Source organism: Sprattus sprattus, assembly GCF_963457725.1.
Source record: "Sprattus sprattus genome assembly, chromosome: 1".
Classification (NCBI taxonomy): domain Eukaryota; kingdom Metazoa; phylum Chordata; class Actinopteri; order Clupeiformes; family Clupeidae; genus Sprattus; species Sprattus sprattus.
In genome coordinates, this window is record NC_137920.1 from 75,442,648 (window position 1) to 75,461,985 (window position 19,338).

General features: G+C 41.5%; 2 protein-coding genes across 2 annotated transcripts in view; both read right to left on the reverse strand.

Annotated features, from left to right (window-relative positions):
* LOC308371772 (zona pellucida-like domain-containing protein 1) overlaps positions 1-4,955 on the reverse strand; it is a gene marked incomplete at both ends in the record, with an annotated part of 11,393 nt that extends 6,438 nt beyond the window's left edge. Inside the window, 8 exons of the mRNA XM_080846761.1 lie at positions 1,188-1,302; positions 2,105-2,273; positions 2,392-2,472; positions 2,560-2,657; positions 2,787-2,859; positions 3,364-3,548; positions 3,983-4,203; positions 4,892-4,955. Coding sequence (XP_080702887.1) covers positions 1,188-1,302; positions 2,105-2,273; positions 2,392-2,472; positions 2,560-2,657; positions 2,787-2,859; positions 3,364-3,548; positions 3,983-4,203; positions 4,892-4,955 — 1,006 coding nt within the window. The remainder of the gene's footprint in view (positions 1-1,187; positions 1,303-2,104; positions 2,274-2,391; positions 2,473-2,559; positions 2,658-2,786; positions 2,860-3,363; positions 3,549-3,982; positions 4,204-4,891) is intronic.
* Positions 4,956-9,049: 4,094 nt separating this feature from the next.
* Positions 9,050-13,608, reverse strand: zpld1a (zona pellucida-like domain containing 1a; the record flags this gene model as incomplete). The annotated part of the gene is made up of 11 exons (XM_080840027.1): positions 13,570-13,608; positions 12,984-13,097; positions 12,620-12,840; positions 11,975-12,156; positions 11,453-11,525; positions 10,938-11,035; positions 10,501-10,581; positions 10,174-10,345; positions 9,959-10,061; positions 9,626-9,655; positions 9,050-9,225 (listed from the first exon to the last, which is right to left on the reverse strand). Exons 2-11 carry the CDS (start codon positions 13,087-13,089, stop codon positions 9,050-9,052), a joined length of 1,242 nt encoding a protein of 413 aa, XP_080696153.1. The 5' UTR covers positions 13,090-13,097; positions 13,570-13,608.
* Between the last annotated feature and the right edge of the window lie 5,730 nt (positions 13,609-19,338).

Here is a 19,338-nt window from a genome sequence, read left to right on the forward strand (position 1 = left end):
AAATCCAAACGATGTTTCTGTGTATAGCACATCATGAGAATGTTTCACCTGCCTATTCCCATCAAAATAGAAATAAAGAATATTGAGTATTTGAAAATAAAGATTAGGCTATACAAAACTAGTGCATTGCCCGTAGGAATTATGCATTCTGTAGTGTTAGCAGACGTAGGGCTGTTGGGTAGTGTAATGGCAAGACATATTTGCACTCCACATAGGTACAGGTTACACTGAAGTATTATTGTGATGCATGTTTCCTTTTCATTAAGAAATGTGTTAATGGTAGCCTTTTTGGAGAGTTACCAACAAATAAAGTTTGAGATTATGTAGTGGATGCAGTTGAATATACTGTAGATGTCAACGTTGCTGTCTAAACTATAAACTAAATGTCATAAAGAAAGACATTATTTAAAATGAAGTTATGGTTGAAATAGGATCACTTCTTTATTGTAAGGGTAAGTGTAGGGCAAGAATGGTCATGCAGTTGGACTCAAATGTAGGTTAATTTTATTGAATGTATGTAGCCTACTGTACTGTATGACTTTGAAGATGCTAGCTTTGACAGCCCACTCTCAGACAGATCGTAATAAATGTCCTTACAATGGGAACACAGTTTAAATAGGCTTCTCTGCTGGAGATGGCGTTACTATCCCCGCCCCGAATTTAGTGCACATTGCACGTTCGATGCACGCATAGGCTAGCTAATTTCACAGCAATTAACGTAAACAGGTTAACCTGACGTAAACAGCTCCTAAGAGCTACTTAAGAACTCGTGCACGTTGCGCTCGTGCACCTGACTTTAAGTTGATGGTTGGGAAACGCACGTAAATACAAAGTGCTACTTAGTGTACGATGTCGCGAAAATCCACGTAGGCCGTTAAGATACATCGTTATCGGGAAACGAGGCCCAGACACATTCATTATGAAATCCAAACAAAACCATTGGCATGATTCTTACCTTCCTCTTTTGATGAAACCACTGAAAAATGAAAAAGAAAACTTATTTTAGATTGTATTCCTTCTCAATCTGTGGGTTATTTACTAATAACAACTGCATTTAAGTAATCCATTGAATCAATTAAGTTATTGTCATATAATAACTGTGACTATAACTGTATAATAAATATATGAAATGACTGAAACTACGTCCAGGTTTATCTGGCGGTTCAAACTGGCAAATGAGTACTTACTGCTCTCAGCTTTGGTGATGATTGGTGTCGATGAGATGGTGGTGTAGTTCGTTGTGACATCCTGGAGGGAAGTTTCAGGCAACGTGTCTCTTTTTCTCCTCCTGGATGAACATTGCTGAGGACGGAAAGAATAGGGTGAGCACAGCCAATCGCAGCCAACCACAGCTGGTCAAGAGTGTGTTTTGCTAGCTTATTTTAATAATAATAATAATAATTAGGGATGCACCGATATGGAACTTCTTGGCCGATACCGATACCGATGTTCAAAACAACAATCTAGCCGATGCCGATACCGATACCGATATTTATTTATTTTGTTTTTGTTGTTATTCATTCACCCTTTTGTGCCAGGAAAATAATGAAATCATTATCTAAAAAGCAATGTGTTAAATTATGTCAGCCCTTTATCAGTCTTAACTTTGAATGAGCACAAATTCAATCAGATTTATGAAACAATCTTTAGTTTAACTAAACTTTATTTAATATAATATCACCAGGCATCAAGACATCATTTCAACTGTAAACAGATGCTTGCAATGCAGCCTTACAAAACACAAGCATAAACCCTTAGGGAATGCCATATAAATTCAAGATTAAAACGAATATAATACAATATTTTTCTTTAAAAACTGCCTGCCATAAACATCGGCCAGTACCATCGGTGAAAGTCAAGTTTATTACCGATAGGCCGATAACATTAAAAGAGGCAAACATCGGCCGATACCGATGTACGGCCGATGCATCGGTGCATCCCTAATAATAATAATAATTCATTTTATTTGTTGTTTATCAGCTCTCAGCAAAAGCACAGTCTAAGAAAATTATACGTTTTTTAAAAAGTAGGAAATGCCTTCCTGAATTAAAAGGTTTTTAGGCCAGTCTTAAAACAGTCCAGTGTCTGTGTATTTCAGGCTAACCTTGAACTGGGCGCAAGTGCTCTGCTCACAGAGCCTTGTGATGCAGTGGAGAAAGTAGGTGGAGACGGTCTCATTCTGCTGTTCTATGAAGCGGAAGGCAGGGAAGAAGAACCTAGCATGCTGGCTCTCTCCATTCTCCACCATGGTGGTCATCGGTTCTAGGGAGCAGCTTGGAGTTAAACACAATGAACCAGTTTAGTGAATTTGCACGGACAGTTTTTTTTTCCTTCTCACGTCATTGTATATATGTTCATGTTATACTTTGAGGCGCTTGTTTTGATACTTACGGCACAAAGAGGTTATAGAAAGTGGAGTTAGTTGGGAAGGGAGACAGTGACGCATAGCATCGATCCAGAAGAACGTGGTACCTATTGAGAAAGGGGCATCATTCATTTTACAGCTGATTTCAGCATTATATTAATTACAACTAGGTGGGGAAGAAGAGAGAGTCTTACTGAGAAGTCAAATTAGTTGCCTGGACCTGGACATACACATTTGTCCTTAGGTCAATACCCACGCTTGGGATAACAAGTGGCGTGCTGTAGTCGGCATCCTGGGGGGGGGGGGGGAAGGGTTTAAACCGTATGATTTAGTGACAAATGAGATTCAGGAAAATGTAAAGAAATGTGCAGATGCTGCTGCTGCTGCCTCTCTGGATTGCAATTTATTCAGTTTTCCTCACACTGTATAGTTCCAGGTTTAATGTGCTGATGAAACTGCCATTGTTATCCTTCACTGCAATGGAGGATGATGACCTGGAATACATAAGGAGTAACCCTTCAATGGCCTGTCACAGGTGTGGAAGTGCTATTCTTAAAACAAGGTTTTTTGGTACTGCTTTTTAACGCACAGATGTAAACTTGTACAGTACAAATATTAAGAGTCAAAGAGCACACACTCCCACCACCCCACCCCCTCCCACACACCCACCCAATCCCCCTCCCTTAACAAAACAGGCATACAGATACAACTCAGACACACAAATCATAAGCACAGTAAAGATGAACCTAGAAGTGCTATTCTTAATCAGAGTAACACAATTGGAGTGTGGAAGAAGGTTTTTAAAAGTATGGCACTTGAGAAGTCTTTTTCTTTCTGTAAAGCTTTTTCTGAAGAGTGTAACAGAAATAAGGGAGAATATGAAGGGCACTGGGAGGTGAACATATGCTCTTTTTATTTCCAAATACAAACGTTTAAATGTGACAGAGCTGTGTAGATATCCTTGACTGTGATACAAGAGTGAAAAGAAAACAGCTTACACGTCAATCTGGGTGTTGTTGATGAAGTACTCCAAAGGATAGGCACAGGAGTAGAAATACTTCAGCTCAGCGTTGTAGGTTACCGTGCCAACAGTGGGATCAGTCGAGCGGACCACACCACTGACGTTGACCGTCTGGATGTTGGAGAAGTCGGAAAAGATTCCCGTGCCTGCAGCGCTGTAGGTCTGAGAAGAATTTTGAAAGAAAGAAAAAAAAGTATTACATCAACATCGGGGTGTGGTGGAACAGTGATTATCCATATAAACAATACTCCCCCTTAAACTGAACATGTTTTTTACAAAGAATATAATATGTATACATACATTTAGTTCTTAAAATAGTGTATAATAACATGCATATTAGATAATATCCTCAGGTACAGTCTATTGATTTTAAGTGGACAATCTGAGTTGGACTCCTGAAGACCACAAGGGGTAACTGTAAGCATCTGCTTACTACCTGACCTTGAACATTCTGGGCTGTGTGGCACATTCCTTTTGCTGCACACATGACTGCAGGTGTGGGTGTCTCAGTTTGTATGTGATCCGTCCCACATCAATACGCTGCAGTTGTGACACAGTAACAGAAGGAATGTCTACGGGAAAAAACAGCTTCTCACCCTGAAGATGCTTCCACAGGCGGTGGTGGAGTTGATGGGAAAGGTGAACCTCACGACAGGGGGAGTCACACTCTCATCCAGGGTGCCTGTGCACGCCGAGTCGCCCACTATTTGATTGAGAATGAGATGGGACTCATTGTAGCCGGTGTAGAAGACAGGGCAAGCCAGGATAGACAGTCGGATGTATGTGGTGCCGCAGTCCACAGCGATGTCAGTGTACTCTGGCCATGGAGTAAGAGAGGGGGAGAGAGGGGGGAGAGGGGAGGAGAGAGGGGGAGAGAGATGGGGAGAGAGAGTGGGAGTAGAGGGGGGGAGAGAGAGGGGGAGAGAGTGGGGGAGAGAGAGGGGGAGAGAGAGTGGGAGTAGAGGGGGGGAGAGAGAGGGGGAGAGAGTGGGGGAGAGAGAGGGGGAGAGAGAGTGGGAGTAGAGGGGGGGAGAGAGATGGGGAGAGAGAGGGGGAGAGAGTGGGGGAGAGAAAGCTATCATTACAAAGCTGTATTCATGTGTCAGTTTCAAAATATGGCAATGCCATAATCCATCTGAGAGATTTACTGATCTAAGCAAGAACATGGAGATGATTTACATGTACATTACATTTAGTCATTTAGCAGACGCTTTTATCCAAAGCGACGTTCAAGTGAGAGGACACACTAGATACAAGCAGTAGAGACCTAGTGTAACAATGAATACTATTTTACAGAGGAAATAGAAAGAAGTGCAGGAATGTTACTACTGTAAGTGCAGATTTGCTGTTGTGTTGTTGACTCACCTACCATCATTTTCACTACTGAACTAAAATTATTATTATGTGGTTTTTACAGGGATGTGCATAGAAAGCACACATGCTTTAGTAGTCTTTTGTGATAATCATAGATATACCTGGACGTCTGTACGTTGAAGGACAGTCACCCTCTGTCAACTGGCTGCTGCCGCTGACCATCATGAAGAAGATGCAGAGGGAAAGGGTGTCCATTTTCCTTTTCCTCGCTGAACAAGAATCTAAACAGAAAAAAACATAAAGACAAATCGTTTGAGAAGGTCCTAAAATGGCGTGATTGGTGAGAAAAAAGCATTCCATTTCACGTCAGGGAAGTCCCAAAAAGGTCCATCAGGTCACACACCTTGTCTGTGGAGCTTCATCCTAACCACTTTTCCTGGAGAGCCCTTGCACTTTGGAATGTATGGCAACTTATGGGGTCCTTTTTAAGGAGAAAGCCCTGGATGACGATTGGGCAGTATTAAGGTCAGGGTGATCTGTGTCCTCCCTTTACACCATTGTAAAGGACATCCCCATTGTGAACTAGGTGCCATGGACATGGCCTTAGGGCAAATACAGAAACCTAAACCCATTACAGGGCTTGAGACACAACCTAGAAAACAATGGCCTTGTATCTTTGTGCCTGTGAGATTTAAAACAGAGAGTCCCATGGCACGCTAATATGAGACCTCTATGAAGTAGGTGGTGAATCAGAAGGATGGAGGTTAACAAAGCAGTGCTGGCCTTTTTGTGATAGTTCATCACCTGACAATGGCTTCGGTGCTTTATTGTGGCATGGGTGCTGCCAGGAACCGCTGGGACGCCAGGATTCATCTCACAATTCAATGAGACTGAAAATGGACCTGTCCAATATTTGGCCAATGTAATAAAAAAATAACAAAATGGCGGCTATTGTGCTGCGTTTTGTAACGAGCTAATTATTCGCCACCCTTTGACATTATACAGTATCAGTATGCATTCCTCAACAAAGGGCCTTTAGAGACAAGAGAGCAGCGCCCATGTTTATGAGAACATTTTGTATATTACGAGTTTCGTAAAAGTAGAAATAGGGTAGACATGGATATCTAGAGATATAGATTTAAATACAGATACATATATAGTTTACAGTCTGTCCTGATTTAAAATAACATCTGGCTGAGTGGCTTTAGAACATCTTTTTAAATCTACTGTAGGCCTTCCTGCCACATGGCACATTCCTCCTTAAATAAAGATATGAATGGAAATAATGACATGAACCTAGGTTTAGATGCAAAGGTGGGTTTTGCACCAAAAGAATGTCTGGCAAGTGACAGTGAGGATCCTCTGAATGGTCTATTAAGATGATGCCGATTAGATTTAATCCGCACGCTAATTACCTTTGTGTCATTTGTTCTCCTTTCTCTTGGGGGTGAAAGCAGGGCAAGCAGCGGCAGCTGAGAGACACAGAGATGAATGGAGGTCTCTGAACTTGCCTGGCCTTTCTTTTGAGTGCTGTCGAGAGCAGGAATCCCTGAGGAAGCCTTATGATCTCTGTTACAGTCAAAACAAGACTCCGCATTGCTAAGCCGCTCAATCTGTTTGGTATTTTAAACACTGGACCGCCTTCTCTTTAAGATCAAGGATGATATTTCATTCTGATCCCTCACACTGTTTTAGTCTTCTCTTTCAAGAGTGGTTTGGGTGGAAAAAAAATCACAACATTCACCTGGCCTTTCTTTTAAAAGTGTGTGGATTATCTCACTGAAAATCAGCTTCTCTCCAGCTGGTACCATGACGAATGTAACCTCCCCTCTCTCTTATTAAGGCACTATGAAAGTGTCTTAATATTCTCAGTACAAATGTTTGAAAAATCAACATGTTTCTGAGATTAATGGAACCTCCCCTCTCTCCCCCAGCCTCTCTCACATGACTGAGAATATGTTCATTAAGGAGAAATAAATATATATTTCTGAATATAAATACTGATACAATTCCTGAATAGACACACTGAACAGACTAACAGACTCACTTGAATTTCTAAAAACAGGAAATGGAAAAAAAGTATTTACCCCAACAGGAAGTATACTGTTTTTGAAGGAGAACAAGATGGTGACCATTTTGTTGGTGTGGCCCACCAGTGGAGCTCTGTTACTGGAGTCCTAAACTGTGTCATACTTCAGGTGTCTTTTGTTGGGGGTCGTCACTCTCATGTTCCAGGTAAGAATAGCGAGTAGGTAACCGTGTGGTATCAAAGTGTCGCTCCACCTGACAGATGAGACACTCCGGCATGGAAATAAACGTTCCAGGCCAAGGCGTTGGCTTGATGGATACACACACACACATACACACACACACACACACACACACACACACACAAACACACATACGTACATACATGTGTTTGAAAACAAGAGCTGACACAAATACTGAGACCACACTTTAACAACTGTTCATGTTTCTCTGGCCTGAAAAACACTTGCTAAAAAAGTCGCCTGAAATACATGTGAAGGGTAGATAATAAGAGTTGAGGATGACCAGCTTTCAAGGGTCACAGAGAGATTTTCATTTCCATTATTCAAGCTTGTACAGAAGTGCTTTTCCAATGTAGTGTGTCAGAGCAGCGTTTTGTTGCTTAAAGGACTGTCTTATTCATAACTTCCGTATGTGAAAGAACATTTAGTCCTTTAGATAGACTGTCATTATTTGATATGGTCACCTCAAGTTAGTATTTTTTTGTTGTTTTTGCAACAGAAAACATTGAAACTGGTAGGAATTTTTATTCCAATTTTATTCCAATTATTTTATTGTAAAACATTGAATCCACATGAAATAATATGTAAATAATGTGTGGGTTGGCATGTGAGTAATTGTGTACCTGAAAGTGTGTGTCTATTGAGTGTGTGTGTGTGTGTGTGTGTGTGTGTGTGTGTGTGTGTGTTTGTGTGTGTTCTGGGTGCGTCTTCACCTCTATATATTATAATGTGTACATACCTATGCATCTTGTACTGTAAAAATAAACAGTTCTAAGCAAGCTACATTCTGTAATTGCATTTTATACAATAAACTGATTTATGAACAAAGTGATAAAATAGCATAGCATATCATGCAAGGTTAGGAATAAGTCTAATATTAATTGACCCTTATTTTTTCATATATTATTCGAAGCCAATGATCAGTTAGTGGAAGTGAAAAACTAACGTTCGACATTTAAACTATATATTTAAAACAGGAAAATGTTAGGTAAAAACTACTGAGATACATAATGAAATAAGCCCTTAAAAGCAACCTATGTGCGAGATTTCAAAACGTCTACTGCTGAGAAAATTGATCACAGCGGCAGTTTAATGGGGAATCATCCATGAGAGAGAGATCTGTTCAAATGACTGTATAATAGGCTGCAGCCACTATACCATCTACCATAGTTGTTTCCTAGACCGTGATGAGAGAGAGAGATCTGTTTAAATGACTGTATAATAGGCTGCAGCCACTATACCATCTACCATATTCCTTTCCTAGACCATGATGAGAGAGGGATCTGCTAAAAGGACTGTATAATATGCCGCAGCCACTACACCATCTACCATATTCCTTTCCTAGACCCTGCAACAGACGAATGAAGAGCTGAGGTATTGAATTAGAAATACATTGAACCCATTGGTATGAGTTAGCCCACATCAACAATGTGTGCGTATAAAATACAAATATATTGATCATTTCATGGATTTAAGTATAACAAATATATACTAACAATGTTATCAGAAGCTTTCATCTATGATTACGTACATATTCCAATACGATACAATACTACCTTTATACATATTGTATTTTATTCTATAAATAAAATATATTTCAACAGATTATAGGTGCGGTACATAAAGGATTCTTCATAAATTCCCTTCTAGGACGAGTGGAGCAGCTATGAGGGACGTGCACAGTAGTGGGCTAAGGTTGCTCGGGCAACTGCCCGTTTTGCCCTCCTCGACTGAAGTTGCCCCTCCGAAGGAAATATATATATTTGCGATCAGGGGACGGGGCGTGGCAGCAACGGTTAATGAGAGTTTAAAATGATATTGGCAAAATTTGCGATCAGATGACGGGGGCGTGGCAGCGGCGGTTAGTGAGAGTTTAAAATGATATTGGCAAAATTTGCGATCAGGGGACGGGGGCGTGGCAGCGGCGGTGACAAAAAATAATGTGTCGCCCCTTTTTTCCAGGGCAGAGCAACTGCCCTTCAAAATTCCTGTGCACGTCCCTGATACCGAGGCCCTCAGTTGAAGGCAGGGTTCCGGAACGAGGCACTCAGTTGAAGGCAGGGTTCCGGAACGAGGCACTCAGTTGAAGGCAGGGTTCCGGGCCCCTGGCATCATGGTGGGCGGAGGCTTCTTGGCTTTGAGCAGAGTGAGGGAGAGGATGAAGAAGCACATGCTCAGGACGCCCAGGATGATGACGCCCGAGATCAGCGCGCTGGTCACAGAGTCAGGCCGGAGCAAAGGGCCGTTTAACTGGGCTACAACACAGCACAGTCACAGTTTTAAAAATAGTAATAATAATAATAATAATAATAATAATAATAATAATTATTCATTTTTATTTTTAACGCAAATGCATCTGCCACTCTTAAAATAAACAGTATGAAACTACCTTATATTACAAAACATTGTCATACATCACAAGTATATATATAATATGTGTTTGTGTTTATATAAATAAATAAATACTGTATATACTCGGATGGTTGCAGCAGTATCTAGTGTAACCACCTTGTCAAGTGTAAAAGGACAACAGGCCTATCTGGGCCTAGAGAATATTTTTTCACTCTGCTCAGTATAACTTAAAGTCCTCACAGAAGACTTAACAGTCTGTTTCACATCAAGTTATGGTATTTAGAGTCAAAGAACAGGTCTTACCAAGCTGTGAGTTGTTGGTAGGAGTTTCGTCTGTGAAGTAAAAACAACATAGGTCATTACATATTACAATCCATTACATACTGCAGTCTCAGCTATACACACACACACACACACACACACACACACACACACACACACACACACACACACACACACACACACACACACACAGAAACACACACACACACACACAGACAAACACACTAAATTCATATAGTATAACAAGATAATATCTTTACTTGCAGTTAATGTAATTGCTTTTAAAAGCTCATACATATCCTATTAAGTGTAAAGCAATGCTAACAGTAACCCTGCTTGTGAAGTGCAACATACCACTGCGAGTGATGATGGGCCCAGCTGTGATGACTGCATTCCCAGAGGCTGCGTTGGATTCACCCTGCTCAGAGACGTCTCGCCTCTTTTTCCTACCACAGATCTGGTTCGAGATAGGATGTGGCATCTGTGTTAGTATTTCCGGTGAAAGCCCTCTTGTACGACAACATTTTGAAAGGGTTTGGGGAGTGCTGCTATCGGCGAAGAGACCTTACCGGAATGAGCATTGGACAGTCATCCGACCGACACAGCTTGGTGACACAGTGCAGGAAAACGGTCGACATTTTCTGATTCTTATGTTTGACAAAACGGAAGACCTCGAAAGAGAATCGTCCCATCTGACTCTTGCCGTTCTCAAAGACAGTGGTCTGTGGGTCTTTGTCACAGCTGTCTCCCCCAAAGCAAAAGACACACAAAGAAATCAGGTTATGATAGACATTCTAAACACACAGACATCGGGCGGGGGAATAAACAGAGGCTCATTGTCAAAAAAGATGGTCCATGAGATTTCAGGCAGATCTTTTCAAATGATGAGGAATTACCCAAAGAAAAGGTCGTAGCGCAAGTCATCATTAGGGTTCCCCGAGGGGGTGGTGTAACAGTAGTCCATCAGAACATTCCATCTGCGGGGGGTGGGATGAGGGGAGGGGGGCATTGGTTTGAGTTATTAAAACAGGCGAACTGGGGATCACCCATCAACATATAATGTCTCTTCCTCTTTCCTTCTTGCACTCTGCTCCACTGTCAAGGCCACTATTGATTAACTCAGTATGATTTCCTCCAAGGTCATTCAGGTCATTTGAGAAGAATATTTTAATATCACTAAGTGTTTAATGTCAATGCTAATTTCATCGGGACCTTGGAGAATTTGTAACACTGAATCATTTTGCGAATGTTACACACTATCTGCAGACTTTTTAGTTTAAAGTTTTAAAGTGAACCTAGGAGGATTATCATTTGAAAATTATGTTTTTTTTACCTTCGGTCTAGGTTGGTTGCCCTCACAGCAGCAAACACGCGTGTCTTTAGAGTTAGGCCTGCCATGGGGATGGCAAGCTGCTGGACGTACGACGAGTCCTAGAATGGCAACGTTTCAAGTTAACAAAGAAATACATGAAAAGCCGGGATGGATCTTCATGCTTGGTGTCTTTTTTCACAAGAGCATTTGATATAAGTGGGTGTGGTAGAGGAATATTAAACTATTCTATCTGAATCATCAAACAATAAAAGATTAAGTCAGCGCATAGTAAATGCATAGAGAAAATAAATAAGGGAGAGTGAGAGTTACATTTTTACCTAAGAGAAGACTATTGTTAAATTATGTAACAGGAGAAAGGGAGCTAGAGAAAAAAGATATAGCAGAATGATGAAAAATCAGGCTTATACGATGTATAGCAGAGAGTATGTCAGTTAACTTAACTTAAATGTCCCCTAAAATAGCTAAGGGATTCAATTGTAAAGATGTTAAAGTGTCATCTTAGTGTCTCTACTTACATTGTAGAGGAGCAAACTCAAAGTGCTCACAAAAGTACCGTTGCTGTCCTTCACTGATATTGCAGCAGCTGACCTTCAGAGAATACGACCATCAAACATTACCACATTGAACCCATTAGTATGAGTTAGCCCACATCAACAATGTGTGCATATAAAATACAAATATGTAGATCATTTCATGGATGTAAGCAAAACAAAAGTATAACAAATATACTGTAACCATGTCATCAGATGCTTTTGTTTATGTTTATGTAGACAAACGACATTCGTAAATCAGCAGTCTATGTTGTGTCACACGATCCCGTGCATCATTTTATTGTATCAGATATGATACGTCTTGATGTGTAACATGCTAACAACACCATTACCTTCAACAGTGCTTTTTTTCTAAGTGGCTCATAGATTTTGATGCTATAGTTTACCTTGTGGTAGGTGGGAATATACCACACTTAAACATGCATTCATTTGATAAAAGCTTGTCATTTTAGATTGTTACAAAACTCAAACGTAACAGGTACTCACGAGGCCAGCTGTGTGTTGTTCACCAGGTACTCCAGAGGGTAGCTGCAGCTGAACTTGTACAGCAGGCCCGGCAGATAGCTGATGATTGTAGGCGGGTCAGGTGTGTCGATGTACCCTGAAACATTGCCAATCTGCACCAGGGACAGGTTCCCATAGGCATTTGTCCCCTGAGCCGAAGAGACCTACAACACAGATAGCCATAATCCGTGAATGGCCACCCAATCAACGAGCCAGCATTCCTCGATAACATCACCCCCCTTAACCATTGAGCTAATGCGCCTGCACCCCACTAATCCCGGAGTCAATCCTTTTATCACAGCATCACCACTGTGTCCAGCTCATCATTCAGCCAAAACAGAAATGATTCCTCCTCAGTAAAAAGAAACTTTACAATTCCCCACATCCTGAAAAGGGCCCAAAGGCACACCATTGTGTTCGGCAGCCAAACCCCGACATCAATATAAACTTATATAACAAAGTCTTCAACTGTTCATGATTAAAATGACTCGTCTGAGGAGAAGCAAACCGATGTTCCCCTTGCATGACATAAATAAGACATAAGACAGAGGTCACAGAGGCCATTTGACCCCCCCCCCCCCCCCCCCCAGTACAATATGTATGCTAGCTGTGGCTAAAGCCTCCTACCACCAAAGCGTTGCCACAGGCCTCCAGTGTGCTGAGACTGATGGTGAAGAGCACCACCGTCGGGAAGGTGTTGTTGTTGATGAAGCCTCGGCAGTGGGCATCGCCATGGCGACCGTTCAGGGCCAGGTCCGTGTCAGTGTAGCCAGAGAAGAGCACAGGGCAGAAGTTTATCTTCAGAGTGACCGTCTGCACGCCGCAGTACACGCTTATGTCCCTCTCCGCTGCAATGGGCAGAGAACAAGGCGTCTGTCTTTGCAAAGAATTCCCAAACAGGTTCGTGGCAGAACAGGTGCCACTGTGTCACTCTCAACATCTGTTGAATTCATTTAAAAAAAAAAAAAAGCAAAAGCAAACGTTTTTTTACCTGGGAAACGACTGTGGAAGTTGGCATCACAGTTGAAACCATTGAACTGTGCAATGACTGAAAGTGCCTTACTCATAAGCAAAAGACCCAAACATAATCGTTCCATTTCAGCACCTGAAGGAAACATTATCGACATAACATTATGAATAATTAAGGAACAAACTTTTTCAAATCTTGCTGTGATGAAGAAACTAGCCTCTTTCAACTCTGTTTAAGCATAAGTATCGTAATTGTTATTAAAAGACTAACAGTGTGCTGTAAATATTATTAAATAATCCTATGTCAATAACTAGTTGGTCAATATGAAATGATCCCAGTTTAAATAAAGATATGCAAAAGGTTGCAATACTAGAGCTATATAAAAGAACAAAAAAAAAACTACAAATGCATTAAATCATTTGAGGGAGACTAAAAATGTTTAAAAATACTGGAAGGCCTATAGTAAGTAAGGCCTCCCCACTGAAATCTAACCTATACAAGCTAATCCCTTGAATTGAAACTGTAAGCAGCACCTCTGCATAGCTGCTCTTGGGCTTCTCTGTCTTACCGCTGGCCTAGGTCCTTAGGTCCTCCATGTCAGACTCACCCGGTTCCCTGGTAGCCAACGGATCAGCGGTACTCCATGTACTCCAGACGGCTGCATGTGATCGAATGGAGAGAGACGCATCTCTGCTAAACACCCAGAAACATAGGTCCTGATCTAAGCAGAAAAAAATAAACATAAGAGATTCATTATTTGAACACGTCAACAAAAAAAAGGGCTGTCCGGGGGGGTAACATGGGAAAGTTCCATCAATTCTGAATGTGTTATACAAATCCTTTCACGGGGCCCAGAAACATGAGCAGGTTTTGAAGTTTCCCACTCATATCCTTTCTGCTTGATCTTCCTCTGTCAGCGGGGCACAAACGGCTCGACGCCGCATGAGGTCCACACTGAGGGAATTATCTTTTCATCGGTTTCTGGAGCGGGTCCCGCTCGCTGACTGAGGCGGCCTTTCTCTCCGCCAGCGCAGCCGAGAGCCGTGCCCAGGATCGTCTGGCTGCTCCTGACCACTTTGTCTCCGGCAGCGGCTCCGTCAGCACCGTCCACGCTGGCCTCCCATGGATGAGGGGCCTGCCACCTGTCCCCCACTGATCTCTCAACTTTGACTCCTGCTCTTTCGGCCACAGAGGAAAAGGGGGCATAAACTCTCTCTCTTCACCTTTTTAGGGGATTACCGGCACCAAAACTATATGTATGGGAAAACCTTGTATAAGAAAAGCTGAAGAAAGACTTGTCAGTCGGTTAAACCATGACTGACATAGCACAAGCCACGGACCCGTGTTATTTAGCAAATTAATACGAATAAAATGTATATTTCGATCCAAGTTGCCAACAATCTGTGTACGTACGAATCTTCATGAGGCCTAAACATCCTTAGGCTTCCACAGTATCTCCATTTGAAAGCAGCTTCTGTCAAAACACTTCAGTCAATCTCACTTTGTACCACCCCACAGCCATTGCACTGGTGACTTTTACAGTACTTACATTTTGTTAATGGAGGCGTTTAAAAACAATGTATACTTGCCGTGAATCACAACAACGTTCTGGTTTGATTTGTGTATCTAATCGTGCCTTACCTTGCGGCGGCAGAGTTGGCAATCACATCCAAAGATGGCTAAAGGCCAGATCCACCGCATCCTCATCCATGGCCCACACCAAGTGAGTGATGACGTTTTGAATCCAGATAGACTATAAAGTCATGGACAGCTACTCAGTGGTCAGTGTCCAGACATGCTAGACCACTGCCATGCCCGAGGCTCTTCGACAGGGGTCTCAAACTCAGGCCCGGGGGCCAAATCCGGCCCCCCAAGCGATTTTATCCGGCCCGCAAAAGATCCATTGATAAAAAAAAGTAGAAAAGTTCCATAGATTTAAATGGGCCGCCCCAACATTTACCGTAAAAATCTGGCCCCCCAATGACCAGAATGGACGCTCTTCGGCCCCCCGGTAATTTGAGTTTGAGACCCCTGCTCTACGTAGTCCGTTCCGCAAACACCATGTTTGCCAGAGGACAGCTGAAGGACTCTGGACTATGTGCTTCTGACTAGAAATCAGTGTAAATGGTGCTGTGGTATCCGTTAATATACCCTGTGTAGGAGATTAGTCAGGAGTGCTGGATTATGAACCAGAGAGAGAGAGCGAGAGAGAGAGAGGGCAACGGAGAGAGAAAAGGGGCTCAGATTCTATGGCTTTATCCGAAATGAATACTGAAAACAAAACTGTTGTTTGCATATAGTGTGGCAATTCAGAGATGCAGATAGTCATCTCGGGCCTGTATGACTCCAACAGATGTCAGTCATTCATTTTTCACAGGTCAATTTCTCCATATGCCAAGCAAAGCGTGCGCCATTTTACCACCTGATAACCATAGGGCTCAAACCCTATTCATTAATGTTAAAACCTCTGTTTAGCTTAACATAAAATGTGGTGTCGTCACCTGATAGACTGTTGGCACCTGCTGTCACTTAATGAGTTATTCTGTCATTATAAAAGGCTGACCATCAAAGCATTCTTTTATTTTTTTTTAAGATTTATTTTTGGGCTTTTGTGCCTTTAATCGATAGAGCAGTGAAGAGTGGGACAGGAAATGAGAGGGAGAAGAGGTGGGGAGTTGACAGGAGAAATGACATCAGGCCAGAATCGAACCTGTGTCCTCCATGGGCTTCAAGCCCTAATGTGGTCGGGGCTACTGCTTGCGCCACAGTGCCCCCCCATCATAGCATTCTGTATGTTTATGGTAACATCCATTTCTCAGACTCGCATTTTTAATGACTGGGCCAAAAAATAGCAATAGTTGTGAAGAATATGAATGAACAAATCTACTAAGCGTAGACTGAATGTGAATTAATATAATTTCAATGAACAAATCACTTTTTACAATCTTGACACAAACACAAACATGCTGCTATTACAGTAATGAAGTACAGCAAATACACTCGAGTTACCTTATAGTTTTTGAGTCACGAATTTGGTTTCACCGAGCTCCCTGAGTTGCCAGGAAGCACTGTTGGCCAAGGGAACTTTTACAAACTATTCAACAGGAGGAATTTCACGATGGATTCATTTCAGGTAGGTTGAGAAGAATCTTATCATATTTCAATTTTTCCGCTAATTGTTTTAAACAGTAATGGAATCTGCTCTTTGAGCAACATAAGATGTGAACATCCTTTGTCTTCTGTGAAATCAATATTTAGTAAGAATGTCCAAAATAGGGCGCTGTTTTTAAGCTGGATACAAGTCATTACTGTCTTTTTGCTGAATGAAAGGCTATACCCTTTGACTATTGTTGAGTTAAATGTCATCACATGGCATGGGTACGTTATCAACAGTCCCTGGATCCCTAAAGACTTCCTGGTTAAGTAATCTGCTTTATTGAAAATAGGACAGTTCATTTGGATACTCTCCCTACATAAGAATGGAGGTTAAGCTCAAGAATGGAGGATAACTTCAGATCAGTTTATTTAGTATTGTAGCAATCATTTAATTCAGTGGTTTGTCTTTACAACACAATACAAATACATAATGCAATGTTAAAGAATTAAAGTTTTAAAAACGTACACAATGTTAGATAAAACAACTCAGATTCAGAGCAAAGTAATGAACTTTAAATAGTTCACATACATAGATGGTGAGGCGAAATAAAAGGATGCATGTTTGAGAAAAAAAAACGAAAGGAAAATAATGAATAGATCTCTGTACTTATGAGTGAGTTTTTCCACAGAATATATGAAATATGAAAAATTGGGTTTGGATATTGAAACAGATGGAGAAAAAAAAAAAAACTTTCAGGTCTGTGTGCGGTCCTGAGTGGATTCATTAGAAGAATTTGTAAATGGGCCCAAATTATCCCAACTCGGCCTGTTACTAACAGGCGGAAGAGGGGGATGATGAGTGACGCAGGGGTGCAGTGCGGGGCGCACAAGGGCCTATCTCTCTTCCGAGTTTCAATGGAAGCCTGACAGACACGGAAGAGGCCTCTTTGGAGCAGGCAGACGCTGTCCATAGCGGCAGCAGCAGCCGCGCTCACGCCGTAGTACACCACCAGCGCAACTGTCAAAAGACTAAGCCAAGATGAAGCAAGTGTCACACACACACAGATACATAGGCCACATCCGCCAGAAAACCACCAAACCACACACACTACATAGCACAAGACACCACAGCCTCCTTGAGAAAGGGGATCGAGTGGCTATATGGACGGCTTGGGAAATGAATACATGAGCTGGACCCAGCAGTGTGAGGATCATCTTACACATCCCTCCCTTCTAATGACCCACTTGGCAGACGTTGGGAAATGATCGTCATTTTGGCACATTTTGAAGACTCTTATTACAGCACACTGTGCATTGAAACCTTTGTATGTCTCTGTGTATATCTATGCGTAGCCTTTTTATATTTTAAATTCATTTATGTAATGGCCCACACACATTTTGATGCCTGTTGTTTCAGTGACTCATTTCAAATGTGTACTGTACTAGTCTCTTTAAAGGTTTACCATTGCACTTATTTCTTTTTGGAGTGAACTCCACCGTGTGGATTGGTTTATTACAAATAACAACAATTAACAGCAAAACAACAATCCATAGATTTTTATGAAAAGGATCTATAAAACATTAGATTAAAAAAAAAAAAAATTAAAATAAATAGTCAGCCCAACTTCATTATTATTTCACTTGACTGGCTATTTTATGGCAGAGTTCAGACTTGGGGAAGTGGGAACAACTGTCGGGATGGCTATGAACACCATTGTGTCCGAGAGAGAAGCCTTTGTGGCACCGGGGAGACAGGAAGACCAGCTCCAGGTCCCAAGTGGGGAGGATCAACAGGATGCCTTATTGTTTATGCGTGAAACACAAACCAGGAGTTATTCAGATCGGAGGAACACGCCATTTTGTAGCGATGGCAACATAAGGAACAAATCAGGGCGCATGGCATAATGGCAACAGCATGATTCTGGTACAACAAAAATACCCAATACGAAAATGGTCAAAATACTGTAGGCCACTGTGTCTGTTTCTCTCTGTCATAAATACATTTGTTTTATATTAAATAAGGTTTTCTCAAGTTTAAGAAGTGATTAATGAAGAGCTTTTAAGGCAGTAATTCTTTCACAGCTCTCATGAGTTGCACCAGCATTAGAGTAGCGCCCTCTAGTGGCTCTGGTTTCTAGGCCAGTGCAATGACGCAACTGGTGCATCTAATGATGTGGGAGGACAAATGTAGGCCTCTTCTGTAAATTGATCAGAGCACTGGCGCTGTGCCACATAAGTGACATAAGTAATGTGCTTCTCAGAAGAGAGATTCAGAGATGTTTCCCTTTTTCTTAATTTAAAAAGAATGACAAAAATGCACCTAATTTAAGGATCAACACAGAGTTTTTCTGTGTTTTTCTGTGTTTCATTTGGGCCAGGCTGTGAAGCTGCGCATACACCAATTTTGTTTCTCCCTTTTCTTAATTATTAATCTTCTTTATCTTTTTCTTATTATTATTTCTTCTGCCATTGAAGTTCCCGGAACCATATTGTACAAAGATTTGAAATTTGGAACACGGATTGAAGACGGTCCCCTGGTTCTGTTAACCGCCTTTCATGTCTGAGCCTAGAACACTCTAGCGCCACCACTGGGTTGCAGTTGGAGGTGTGTTTACGCATATACCTTTTAAAATAGTATGTTCATTGTGCTTCAGTTTCTCACCAAAAGGATCTAAATGGTGATGGTGTGTTTCACTAACTAGTTGAGTCATCTCATCAGCCATGTTAACTGAGAAATTAAACTGCTAGATTTGTACATGGCAGGTGACTTCTGCATATAAGCTCGAACAGTCATGTCAATTGTTTAACCACTCCACATGCCAGCCAGATCTGTTTATACAAGTGGCCGTAACATGTCATCTTTATCATAGTCATCAGAATAAACCCCAGGAGCAGCAGCATCATCACTGATTCAGATTTTAACCTTGACTATAAAATACTTTAAATTCATGATACTCTGTCCAGGAAGGTGCAATCTACATAATTAATCTATATTAGATAGATAGATGGATACTTTATTAATCCCGAGGGAAATTCACACATAATATTAACACAGGCAACACAGAGTCAAGAGATGTATGTAAGAGGATAAAGAAAAGGTGGAAATTTTACAGATTCTTATTTAAGTTGGCCATGACATTTCCTCTGGAAGTTAACTATTGTAATACAGTGGGCAGCCACTAGAGGGAGAGGAGACCATCTGATCTCAATCATCCCGTGCGCGAGGGAAGACACAGAGGAACACCACAGCTTTTACCATCAGTCTGTATGTCTAGATAAT